This window comes from Balaenoptera musculus, chromosome 2, assembly GCF_009873245.2.
Source record: "Balaenoptera musculus isolate JJ_BM4_2016_0621 chromosome 2, mBalMus1.pri.v3, whole genome shotgun sequence".
NCBI classification, from domain to species: Eukaryota; Metazoa; Chordata; class Mammalia; order Artiodactyla; family Balaenopteridae; genus Balaenoptera; species Balaenoptera musculus.
This window is the reverse complement of record NC_045786.1, coordinates 68,916,839-68,930,237: the sequence shown is the minus strand read 5'-3', so window position 1 is coordinate 68,930,237 and position 13,399 is coordinate 68,916,839. Positions and strand designations below refer to the sequence as shown.

Genomic DNA, 13,399 nt, shown 5'->3' with positions numbered 1-13,399 from the left:
CCCCAGAACCCAATTTTGCCCTTTCCTGAGCTGGTTGGCCTAGGGGGTCTGCCTTAGATGTGGGGTCGGTGCTATAAAGAACTGAGCCTTCAGAGTTTGTCTCCTTCCTGCCTCTCCATTCCCAGGTACCCAAGGATCTCACACTATCCCCCATGACCCTAGTCCACTACTCATAGTAGGCACAGGGCCTAGAGTCCCCGTTACGAAAAGGATTTAATTCCCTTTAAAATTAGAAGTGGGGGACCTTCCTGGTGGCGCAGTGGTTAAGAATCTGCCCGCCAATGCAGGGGACACGGGTTCAATCCCTGGTCGGGGAAGATCCCACATGCTGCGGAACAACTAAGCCCAACGCACCACAACTACTGAGCCTGCGCTCTAGAGCCCGCGAGCCACAACTACTGAAGCCTGCGTGCCTAGAGCCCGTGCCTAGAGAAGCCACCGCAATGAGAAGCCCACGCACGGCAACGAAGAGTAGCCCCCCCTTGCCGCAACTAGAGAAAGCCCACACAAAGACCCAACGCAGCCAAAAATAAATAAAATTTTTAAAAATAAAATAAAATAAAATTAGAAGGGGGAAAATGAGCTTTTAAGTGGTAGAAAACATTTTAGTACATAAGAGTAATATTCATCTTTATACCAACACAGTCCTACAGTATAATTTTATTTATTTATTTATTTTAATTTATGTATTTTATTTATTTATTTTTGGGTCTTCGTTGCTGCGCGCAGGCTTTCTCTAGTTGCAGCGAGTGGGGGCTACTCTTCGTTGTGGTACACGGGATTCTCATCGCGGTGGCTTCTCTTGTTGCAGAGCACGGGCTCTAGGCGCACGAGCTTCAGTGGTTGTGGCACATGGGCTTAGTTGCTCTGCGGCATGTGGGATCTTCCCAGACCAGGGCTCGAACCCGTGTCCCCTGCATTGGCTGGCGGATTCTTAACCACTGCGCCACCAGGGAAGCCCCCTACAGTATAATTTTAGATTTTTTTTTTTTAGAGGAAGGGGCCCATGAAGGCAAAAGTGCCCAGGGCTCATGAAAGTCATAATGTGGCCCTGTCCTAGTCTTCCCTCCTGTCCATTCTAACCCTCTAGGCTCCAGGAATTTCCTTCCCTCATATCAAAATGTACCTGTCCCATGGAGCCCACTGGCTTGGAAGCTCCTGGAGGACAGGACCGTTCTTCATCCATCCTCATGTCCCCATCATAAGCCCAGTGCCTGCCCCACAGTCACATCAGGTATTATACAACCTCTTTTTTTTGGGGGGGGAGTGGGAGGGGACAGAAGCCTCAGAAAAAGGGGATTAGGTTTTAAATAAATATTGCCTGAGAACACCTGGAAACTGTGCACATTTCACATCTGTGCAGTCGGACTTTGTTCACATCCCCTATGCTGAACTCCATGGAAACTGCTCCGGCCAAGTTCACCAATGATCTCCAACTCAGTAAATCCAATAGAACTTCTCAGGTATAATCTCGATTGCTTGGCAGCATTTGACAGCGCTCACCAAGGCTTCGTTTTTCATTTCTGTGACACTTCACTGTTCCAGGGTCCCTGGGCATTACTGCTCTGTCTCCTTTGCATGCTCATCTCCTCTGCTGGGCCATTAAAAACAAATAATAACGATAATAATAATAGCAGCTGAAACAAATCAGCTACTTGCTCTGTGCTAAGCTACTGTAACCATCAGTTCTTTTAATCCTCAAGATAATCCTAAATCCATTCTCCAACCACCAGCCAGAGTGATTTTTCTACAAACCAAATCTGATCATATCACTTCCTTGCTTAAAATCTAATGGCTCTCCCCAGCCCACCACTTTTAAGGTCTTTCATGATCTGTTCCCTGCCCACCTTTCCAGCCTCATTTCCCACCACAGCCTCTTCCTGTAGGACCCTCCTGCTTTCAGCTTCTCCAGCAAGAACTCTGGGTCTTTGCGCTGTTTGCACTGCCTGAAACGCTTTTCCTCCACCTCTTAGCCTGACACCAATGTCTCTTTCAGGTTTCAGTTGAACGTCACCTTTCCTGGGAGCCCAGTGGGGCTGAAGAGCTTGATGCTTACGAGACTGACACTGAAGCCAGGTTCAACCCCCAGCTCTGCCACTTCCTAGCCATGTAACCTTGGGCAACCTATTCAGCTCTCTGGGCCTTCACTTTCTTATCTGTTGTGAGGATTAAAGAAATCAGTACGTGTAAGGTGCCTTGTAGGCTCCATGGTGTCACCTCCATATTTCCTGACCCCAGACTGTGTTAAGATTCCTTGCCAAGTAGCTTCCAAAACTCCTTTATGATACCATATAATGCCAACTTCACTCCTGAGAATGTCTGTCCGTCTGCCTACCTTGCTAGACTGTCAGCTCTGTGAGGGCAGGGGCAGTTTGACCTGATTCTGCTCCTATTTCTAGTGCCTGGCACACAGTAGGGGCTCATATTTGCTAAATCAATAACTATAAATTCAATGCCTACATATATCCTGGAGATATATACTCTCCAGCAAACGGCCACCTCGAACAAGGAAGGATAAAATTTTTCCCAACAATGAATACACAGCAGCCTCGTGCTGAGGCTGAAAGCAGTCACAAAGGCAACTTGGAAATTAGGAAAATACCTTTATTATTTCTGAAGTGCTCCAATATTCAATGTAAAAACCATGATAGTGGCTTTTTCACAACCTCACAAATTATAGAAAAGTGAATTTCCACATTCTTTACAGAAATCTCCCCCCTAAATCAGATAGGGCTCCATGACAGCTGACACGGGGCAGGAAGGAGGGGCAGAGAATACAGCAGGTAGAACCAGGGCTCTCTGAGCAGCCTGAGGCTTTTCCTGAACGTTTAAAGCCCAGGCTGAGTCCCAGAGACTTGCGGGCCCTGTGAGGGAGGCTCAGCCCACACACATCTGTGGCACACCGAGGCAGGCCTCTATCTCAAAGGCGAGCCGCCCACAGAAGGCCTGCACCGTGGCACTTGTGGCTAACAGGCCACAATCAAGGCAGGTTCGTGAGAAGGAGAGCAGGAGGCAGGCCTGCAGCTCAAATCCTTCTCTCTAAAACACGGCCAGGAAAGAGGCTGGGGACACTGGCCAAATGGTGCTCTAGGTTTAGAAATTTCCCCTTTTACTCAGCTCACAAAGACGAATTTGTCAAATAGCTACTTTTAAAAAAAAAAAAAATCAGAAAACAAACACTTGGTTCCATTTCAGCTGTAATCAGCAGTTGGTAATTTTTAGAAAAAGATGACTTGAGTTGCTCTTTGTTTTCTATCAGTTCTCTGACTCCTTCCTTTCTCATCCATGGTTGGGGCGGAGGGGTTACAGCTGTAGCAGAAGGCTATCTGTTGATGTGAGAAAACTGTGGAAGTGTTTTGCACTCACATACAAAGGCTGATGGAATTCAAAACAATCCCACCGATTTTTATGGGAAACATGACTGTTCCTCTAGGGTATCTCAAGTCAAAACAAGGCAAACGCCTAGTGATTTATAGTCCCTACTACACATTTCCGCCTTCCAGAAGGCGTTAGAGAAGGGCCAAAGTCCGCCAGAAGCAATTGTAAACACCCCACTGACAGCTTGGACACTTTGTTTTTAAATGCAGCAGGACTTTCTCCTTTGGCCCTGGCAAAAAAGCCAACTCCCTAAGACTATTTAGGAAGGCGCAGACAGGAAATCTCCCCCAAAACCTAAGAGTGAGGGGCCAGTAGCCTCCGTTGACTAGTGTGGCTGAGAGCATCATCAAAGGCAATTGATACATTTATGGCATATAAAAATTGTCCTGTGGTCCCCAACTGGCCCCCAGGCTTGACCTGGCTGGATGTGAGGCCCAGGAGGGACAGAACAAGTTATCATAAGGCACATGGTTGCGGTGGTCCCCACACCAGGCCCAGAAAGATCATCTCTTCACGCGATTCCAAAAGTGTTGGAAAGCTGAGGAGTTGATGACACTCACTATGAGCAGCAGCAGCAGATACAGGGTTATCATGACCGTAAACCAATGGCTGGAAACCCAGGAGAGCTGGCTTGAAGCCCTGCTTCAGGGGGAAAAGAGAGTTGATGTTGGAACAAAGAGAAAAACATATTTTTAAAGTGTATGCAACAACTTCTGGCTCAAAGAAGATGAAATGATCAATTTCGTCCTCTGAGTGAGCCATGAAAAGAAGCTTTGTGCGTGCTCCTTTGCTCAAAAAATCTGGGGCTGGGCTTCCCTGGTGGCACACTGGTTAAGAATCCGCCTGCCAACGCAGGGGACACGGGTTCGAGCCCTGGTCTGGGAAGATCCCACATGCCGCGGAGCAACTAAGCCCGTGGGCCACAACTACTGAGCCTGCACCCTAGAACCCGTGAGCCACAACTACTGAAGCCCGTGTACCTAGAGCCCGAGCTCTGCAACAAGAGAAGCCACCGCAATGAGAAGCCCGTGCACCACAACGAAGAGTAGCCCCTGCTCACCGCAACTAGAGAAAGCCGCGCACAGCAACAAAGACCCAATGCAGCCAAAAATAATTAATTAATTAATTAATTAAAAGAAAAAAATCTGGGGCTATTTGCCCTGGCGCTGACACGCCTTTCACCAGAACATTTTCTAAATGTACAAAGACAACTATGCAATGAGCTCATCCTGATCTTTTCTTTGATAGCTCCTCCTGTACCTTTCATAACCTGTCTTTTCTTAAGCAAGATTTTGGTATCTAGAAGGATGACCTCACTAAGGGTGTCTGACCAGATGACAGGGCATCTGATGACAGTGGCAGGGTATTCAGCAAAAGTCTTTTCACTTTCAGACATGCACAGGTATCATTCTGAGCAGGGGAAATCCTCTTTTGCCCGCTGGGAGATGATCTAAACCATCCAAGTGTGCACTAGAGAGACACTCCAGGAAGCAGTGGGAAAGGAATGGAATTTTCAACTTGAAAAAGCCAGATGATTTTAAACCAAAGGATAATGTCCCCCAAACTTAGGAACCCTGTACATATTTACCAGATTTAAGGAGGGAGGATTTTACTAGATACTGAATTCTGAATCCACTGGTGTGTACAAGTAGGAGTCAAGAGTATTAACAATAACTCTTCTCCTGTCTTACCTGCTCACCTGCTGCTCATTCCCATGAGAGACTCTACCATGGACCCCAACAATGTGACAAAATGTCAAAGTGACCCGCAACCCTGGAGAGCCCTGCCATACCCCCGAAAACACAATGCTGAGATGGCATGAGGAATCCACCACTCTCAGGTTCTTAGGAGCTGGAAGGCCTCATCTGCTGTTGGATTCAACACTCTCATTTTAGAGATAAAGATGAAGCATCTCAGGTCCAGAGAGGAGCAGGTGGTGGTTCGACAGCCACCTTGGGAAGTGACCAAGCTGGACGGCACATAATCCCAGCCAGATCCTGGCACCACCCTGCCTCTCAACGCAAGCCAATGAGTGGGTTTCAGACTGTGATCAGGAGCCCAAGTGGCGAAGGGGCTTCACAGTTTGGCTTCATTCAGTCCCTCAAGTTATTTATGTTAACGAAGCTCTTCTTCACTAGAATATACAGTCCCTTAGGGCCAGGACCAGATTTTATTCGACCTGTATTCCTCACTTCTTACCCCTTACATAAAGCGGAGTGCTTAATATATTTTATACATAGCTGAGGTCTAAGGCTGGGGGAGAGGAGCTGCTGATAACTAAGAACCCAATACTATGAATGCAGCCTTTAGTTGTTCTCCTGGACCTCATGCAGGGACCATCCTTCTCACCTCTTGGGCTGCTTCTGTGAGTACACCAGCAGGTACTTCACTCGCAGGAGCTGGTTATTGGTGACCACAAAGTACTTTGGAGGGATGTCTCCCCCTTCACTGTGCTTGATCCTCGCTCTCCTGCGATCTATCTCCTTGGAATCTAAATGAGGAGATAAAGCACAACTTTACAGGGGGAAGATACAATAATAACAGAAGCAAACTATGAATAGAAACGGGTCAAGCACCCTGGTCCTGAGGGTGGAGAAGCCCCGGCAGGCAGAGGAATGGGCTGTGTGTGTACGTGAAGCAGGACTTAAAAATAGGAGAGTCTGACAAGCAGACAGCCAGGAAGAGGAAAAGGAATAGGAAACTAAAAGGGATACAAGAGAGAAAAAAAAAAACTGAGTGGGGAAAGCAAAGGGAAGAAGCAGATTGATGGCCATAACAAAAAAATAATCTGGGACTAGAAATAGGACTTGATCTGAAACAAGCTTTTTAACAGCATTTTAAATTAACCGTTCTGGATTCGAGCTTCTTAGAACACTTATCTTCCATCTTTTGTACCAAGACTTGTTTAAAAAAACAAAACAAAACCTTTCCTTTTAGTAACATGAAAAAGCTTTACCAAAAAGAACCAAAACACAACAAAAAAACCCACAAAAGGCCAAAGCTTCGTCACAGCAGACGTTGCAAGGTTTTGTCCTAATGTTTAATGTCATGGTTTGCAGACTTCCTAAGAATTATAAAAGTGAATATTCATGCTGTCTGGTTTGGGAGAGTGGCATCAGACCTGGGCCCATTCCTCAGGATTCCAATTGCTTTACATTAAAGGCCCGGAACAGTTTTCTCAATTCTCCTTTTCTCAGTGGAACCAACAGGCCAGCTCTGGAGACTAGAATGACAGTTCTATGACTTCTGCCTTTGAGGGCAAAACAGCAGGGGGCACGGGGCAAAGATCTAAGGCACATATCAGGAGAGTGGACTGAGGTGGCCCACCATTCATCTGCTCCCTAGAGAGCCCAGGATTCACCCCCATGGCCTCAGGTGCCCCTCACATCCTCTGGGGGCTCCAGCATACACCAGAGCAGCCTGGAGGAATAGGGTGTGGACGCAAGTCTTTAGCTTCAGTTTAGCAAATGTTTACTGAATGTCAAGTATGTACCAGACTCCCTGCTGACACCAGGTGCCCGGGAGTGAATCAGATCCAGTTTCTACCTTCAATGAGACTGTGCTCTGGCCTCACACACTCATTTTCATCTTCTCCACCCCAAAGCTTTCCTTGAGCACTTGGACCCACCATGATTGCCCCTTCCTCTCAGCTGGCACTCCCTACCCACTGCCCTGTAGTCAGTGATATCTTTTCCACTGTGTGTTCAGTCCATAAGGAGACTGCTCACTCCCTGAAGGCAGGCCCTGTCCTACATTGTTAACCCAGCCCATCCCTTGGCATGCAATGGGTGCTCCACCCAACAGCTGGGCCAAAGGCAAAAGCCTGACACCCAGAGGCCTCCAGCCCAGGTCTGGGCCAAGTGCTCACTCACCCTTCTTCTTCGTTTGGCACTTGACGTCTGGATGGTCAATGACCTCGCACACGGCCACACAGCTAAGGATGGGGCCCAGGAGGCTGCGCTGCCACCCATGGCCATGGGGGCTATAAATGAGAGCCAGGCTCAAGTCACTGGTGAGGTAGGTCCCTTCCCCGAACAAGGATGTCTGAAATGGCAGAGATCAACAGAAAAGAAACAGGGCTGGGTGAATGCAGAGTTGGCACAGCAAGATGACACAGGTCTTTCTTCAACAGAGTTGTTAACACAATCTTCAAGCCTCTTTTTTTTCCCAGCAAAAGGCATAAGATCAAATAATCCTATGACATCGTCATAGGGTTATTACAAAACACATTCCTATCTGACAACAGTTTAACTGATTGTGGATGTGGCTAACTAAGCTGGCAAACTAGTAGTTCCAGTGCTTAAGGCTGAGTAAGAAAACCACAGGTATAAGAGTCAGACCCAAGTTTGAATCCTGCCTATCCCTCTAACAAGCTAGCAAGTTATATAAACTCTCTGGGTCTCAGTTTCTACATCTACAAAGTGGTGATAACAGTGTCTCCTTCATAAGGTCATGGGCAAGGATTCAATGAGATGATGCACATAAAGCACCGCACAGAACACCTGGCACAAGACAGGGGTGGGTATGCCGTCACAGGCTCTTATGTCGTAGTATATCAGTTAATTCCTGCCACATGAATGTGTTAAGCATGGTTACACTGACAGGCTTGCAGAAGCAAAGTCATGTCCTTATGTACAGGGAGGGGGTAACACCTGAGTGACTAAGGGAAGTAATCTGAGTCATTACTTGGAAAAGAAACAAATCTCAGACCAGAAATTGTAACCAAATAAGGCAGGCCTATATGAGGGGCAGGGTAAGTTTTGCTCTTTGTGTTGGTGTTGACCAAGAAAATGTCCAAAACTCTAGGAGGCAGGTCTCTGGTGGTGGTGCTAATCTGGTGTCCTCCACGAGGAAGCATGCCAGGTGAAAGACAAGGATCTCAGGTGAAATACCTACAAGCTGAGGCTACAGCAGGCATAGCAAACACATCCTTTGCCCATGGTAGACATCAATAATCAACCATGATGCTGACATAAAAATATCAATCATGGCACTCATTCATACTGACTCAGAATCCTTCTCAGCACAACATTCTAGGTAACTTCTACCAGTGGATGGAATTTGACATGAGCTGTAATTCAGAGGCTATCCTTGGGCCACAGTGTCCGTATCTTAAGATGATGAATGGCCTCAAACAGCTCACTGAAAGTCCTCTACTTGCTAGCTGAGAAACATCCTAGTCAGTGGCACCAGGCTTCCACAACGCTAAGCCAATTAAGTGAAGCTTAGGGGAAATGAAACAAGCCTTTCCTTGGCCTTGTTACAGTGTCCCCGTGTCTCAAAAGTTAACACAGACCTTCTCCGAGGACATGGATGTCCTCTGATCTGACCCCACATCTATTTCTGCTTATGCCTGCCATGTATACACCATCCCTAGACTCAAGAACCATGAGCAGGCGAGCACAACAGCAGGAAACTTGGGGTATCCCTACGAGAAGAACAATCTCAGAGCTTCAGCTGGCAGGTAGGCTTCCTCAAGCAAGCCCCTCACTGAAAACCCAGGCAGAGGAAAGAGCATCCGCTTCACCACAGGACTATGATGAGATGCTTCTAAGCAGCAAACTCCCTCAGGCCCTGAAGTGAAGGTTTGGTTACAAGACTGGAATCTGCAGGCAACTTCTCCGGGTGGGCTCTGGCGTGAAGCAGAGGCCCCCTGGATTCCAGTAGCCTGGCCATAATAATAAGCTGAGAGCCAGTGTAAACAAGCCCATCATCCTCGCAAAAGCCAACTGTGCTAATCAGCTGCAGCAGTGCTGGAAAAGTCTCTCCAGCCTCGGGGCTGCATCAGCCACGACTGAGCCCACAGCTCGTGGAGCCAGCCCCCCAGACAAGGCAGAGGCTGGGACGACTGGGGGAAAGGCTGCAGCCCTCCAGCCGCCCCAGAGTCGCTCTCCATCAGCCTCTAAAAGCAGCCACTGCTTCCTTGGTACTTAAGTACAGGAGGAGCCCTTTGCATACATGAACTGTTTCAATCCTATCAGGGCACCAGCACGTGGGTAATGGAATCCTATTTTACAGATGAGGACACCGAGGCTCCGAGAGGGTAAGTAAACTTCCCAGGATGGCAGAGCTGCAAAGGTGGTCTTTTTGGCTCCTGTCTGTATTCTTCCTCCTTCACCTCACTGAGGGACAAAATAAGTGCTGGCAAAGAAGGGGTGGTTGACACTCCTAAAAAAGGAAGGAAAGGTGCTCAAGGAGGGAGCTCCTCTCCTCAGTTTCCCCAAGGGCTGACTCTGTTGGCGGGTCCCCTAGGCAAGTGCTTCTCAAACTTCAACATGCATATGAATCACCTGGGAGTTTGTTAAATTGTGATTTCTGATCAGGTCGTCTGGGGTGGGCCTGAGATTCCACATGTTCAACAAGCTCCCAGGTGATGTGGACGCCACTGGTCCAGGGATCATGCTGAGGAGCGAGGGCTGGCCACCCACTGGGATCACCTGGTGAGCTCTGAAAGCATACTGGTGTCCGGGACCCACATTGGTTGGGGATGCGGCCAGGCATTGGGATTTTTAATAGCTCCCCAAGTGATTCTAAATGTGCAGCCAAGGCTGGGAACCATCTTTAAACCGTTGCTTCTCAAACATTCATCAGTATAGGAATCACCTGGAGATCTTGTTAAAAGGCAGGTTCTGACTCAGAAGGTCAGGTGGGCCCAGGATTCTGCCTTTTCGCAGGCTCCCGAGCAATGCTGCTGCTGCTGGTCTGCAGACCACACTTTGAGTGGCAAGGCCTTAGTGAACCCACCCACCCTCACCCCTACCAGCCCTGACACACACCCCCCGCCATGTCAGCAGCCTTGGGCCCCACCTTGTTCAGGTGGCAGTGCAGGCCATTGTGGATGATGGAATGGAAGTTTTCTAGGCGGCTCCCATGGAAGGCGTAGATTAGGTCTCGTTCTCCTTTGGTCTCATAAAATTTGGCGTTGGCTGGGTCGGAGTACTCAATTTCAAACAGGAAGTCCGGCACGGGGACAGGCGTGTGAGGGGCACCAGTCAGCTTTTGGATCTTTTCAAACTTGAAAACATGCAAGAAGTTGAAGTTTTATTTGGGAAGTTGGTTAAATGTGCTGCCAAAATGGCCTCCCAAAGCCTCGGGTTTAACGCCTATGGGCTCTGCTCAAGAACTGGCTTCACAGGAATAAGAACATCAGTTTATAAACAAGCTCAGAGCTTATAGCTCAAGGCTGCTTTCCTCTAACAATATTTTTCCCTACAGTAGGCTAACTGAGAAGCACGAATTGCTCCTTCTAACTAAAGATCACTTCTAATTTTCATTACACTTTCACATCTGTTTCCTGCATTCCATCTTTACAATAATCTTAGGAGGTAGAAAAGTGTGATAAATTACAAAAAATGGCCACAAAAATTTTTCCTCCCATCCCTGTCCATTCACCCCTCTGCAATGTGACTTTGCAGGTGGAATTCCACCAAGATTTCATCAGGAGATGGAATCTATTTCTCCACCCCTTAAATCTGGGCTTGGCCATTGTGACTTCCCTTGGTAAACATATGGCAAACAGAGACTTGAAAAGAGCTTGCCCTTCCTTGTCTGCTGCTGGGAACCCTTCACAAGCCCTGCTAACCTTCTACAGGATGACAGCCTCGTAGAGGAAGGCCCCAACCACAGCAGCCATCCCAGCTGAAGCCCCACACACATAAGTGAGAGGCTACCCTAGATCAGCCCCAGGTGAGCCGGCCCCACTAATAAGAACCACCCAGCCAACCCACAGAATCATGAGAAGCAATCAGTGTTGTTTTAAGCCAGTAGATTTGAGGGATGGTTTGTTATGCAATGAAAGTTAACTGATACAGAAGGGTAAGCTCCTTCCTAAAGGGTAATAATCCTCTTCAGGGCAGAGACCACACCATTTCCAAGATTTCCAAACAGTATGTCACAGACCAAAGCCAGTCTGTGTTAAAGTTTTCTCTGGGTTGTGATTAAATGACAAAAATAAGGGCAATTTAACAGATATATTTACATTGATGTAAGGTTACCATGATCCCTTCTTTGGAAGAACTGTCCTTTATTCTGAGGTCAGGACCATCTTTTTTTTTTTGCATTAAAATATCATTTTATAAAATGATACATGGTAGACAATATCCTTACTTGGGCACAATAAAAAGTTGATAATCCTGGGTCCCAACACTCCATATTTTAATGGAACTTAACAGATGGGAGTGGGATTTGAACCCAGAGCCTGAGGATTTCCACTACTATAATCAAAAATCAAGGAGCAACTGCCTTATCTACTTTACCAATAGCACCCAACTCCAGTAGGCGCTTGATGTCCTTATGAGGAATGAGTAAATGAATGAATAAATCTAAATTTAACAGATGACAAAAATGAAACCCAAAGATCATCTAGGATTTAGCAGCCCAGCCCAACCTGAATACAGGTCTCCTGACTCCCACTCCAGGGCTGTTTATGTTATCTTACCATCGAACATGGATGGAGGATGTCCCTAGACACCAGAAACCGAGATGCCAAATTCTATGCCACTTAAGGAGGATTTCTGTCTTTAGCAGGAACTTATAAAATTGAATGCTCTTAAATTAAAACTGATTAAGTGAGGAACAGTACAAACTCCTGCTGCCGCTTACAGGAAAGAACACCTGATCAGGGATGTGCCTGTCCTACACTCTGATCCCTGTCATCCCAGCCCGTCCCTGAGAGATCGCAGCCAAGCAAGGGAAGCCAAATTATGGAATATCTGGCCTGTGCCAGAGACTATACTGCGGGTGAGACACATTCTATTATAGCTCCCTTCTGAGGTAACTATTAATATTCTCAATTTACAAATGGGGAAAAGAAGACTCAATAACAGATGGGAGTGGGATTTGAACCCAGAGCCTGAGGATTTCCACCACTTCGGGTTCTGCCTCTCTGCTTCCTGACAGCTGGAATGTTTGGTCCACCCTTGTCAGAAGTACCTGGGGTGCTTGTGATACCCAACTTTTACTGAGCCCCTAGCATGTGCCCTTAGGCATTGTTCTAAGTGAGAAAATTCATTTAATTCTCACAGCCAGTTCCCTGATGGAAGTATACTATTATTATCCCCGTTTTACAGATGAGGAAACTGAGGTACTGAAATGCACCCAGTAACCTGCTCAAGGTCCCGCTAGTAAGAGGGAGAACACAGCTTTGTAGTGCCAGTGCTCAAGTAACCAGCTAGTAAGAGGGAGAACACAGCTTCGTACTTCCAGTGTATAAGTTCCTGGGCCCCATTCTAGACACAGAATCAGAATTTCTGGGGACACAAGGTCCAGGAATCTGCATTTTCAATAAGCTTCCCAGGTCATGCTGGTGCACAAAGAGGTCCCAGAGCCCTCCAGGCCCAGGAATCTGTGATCCTATAGACCAAAGTCTCACCTCTGACTTTCCTGCACTGTGGATTGTCAGGACCTTTGAGGATAAAATCCAGTTCACCAGGTCCCAGGCCCATGTGTCTTTGTCTCCTGAGGACTGGAGAAGTTCTTTCAGGTTGGGTAGCTTACCGGCATCTGCAAGCTGAAGTGAGGAAAACCTCCGTTAGCAAAGATCCTGGACAAAATGATAGTAACCCCCGGTGCCCTCTAGTGGCAAGGCAGGCGACCTGCACTTCTTTCATGTTCCGAGGAATTTCTTCAGAGGGAAATGCAACAGGTTTACGTTCCCTTTCCAAATACTGCCCAACTCCAAATGTTCTGAACACTGGAAGGTTTTCTGTAATTCAACTGGTACAAAACCTAACCTGAGGTGATGTGAGTTTTGTTTAATCTTAATTATCCCACTTTGTGTTACTACTGATGAGATGCATTTTGCTGGAGGACTATTAATACCTGATTATGAGATGCACCCCGCTGGAGGTGTTACCAAATACATGGTATATACACATGTGGGTAAAGGGTTACAAAGCCTTTTCCCTTCAGCATGAGTTAATTTTCTGTTAACCTGTTCCCCTGTAGACCAGACAAAGGTAATATAGCAACTACATACAGAACCAGGCAACGCTGCTTTTGGTAAAGATGACCCAGAACGGTA

The 13,399-nt window shown here is 47.1% G+C and overlaps 1 protein-coding gene across 10 annotated transcripts in view; it reads right to left on the bottom strand.

Moving 5' to 3' along the window:
- The window catches only part of PARP16 (poly(ADP-ribose) polymerase family member 16), a 37,089-nt gene that overhangs the window by 12,654 nt on the left and 11,036 nt on the right, over nt 1-13,399 (bottom strand). For 2 of the 10 annotated variants that reach the window (XM_036844472.1, XM_036844471.1), the window contains exons 3-8: nt 12,749-12,886; nt 10,186-10,392; nt 7,251-7,422; nt 5,728-5,869; nt 3,939-4,020; nt 2,588-3,326 (exon numbers count right to left, since the gene is read on the bottom strand). In XM_036844472.1, coding sequence (XP_036700367.1) covers nt 3,219-3,326; nt 3,939-4,020; nt 5,728-5,869; nt 7,251-7,422; nt 10,186-10,392; nt 12,749-12,886 — 849 coding nt within the window. In that variant the 3' untranslated portion in view covers nt 2,588-3,218. Of the gene's footprint in view, nt 1-2,587; nt 4,021-5,727; nt 5,870-7,250; nt 7,423-10,185; nt 10,393-12,748; nt 12,887-13,399 lie in introns of those variants that run through there. The other 8 variants (XR_005018871.1, XM_036844470.1, XM_036844474.1 and 5 more) reach the window with 7 other exon arrangements.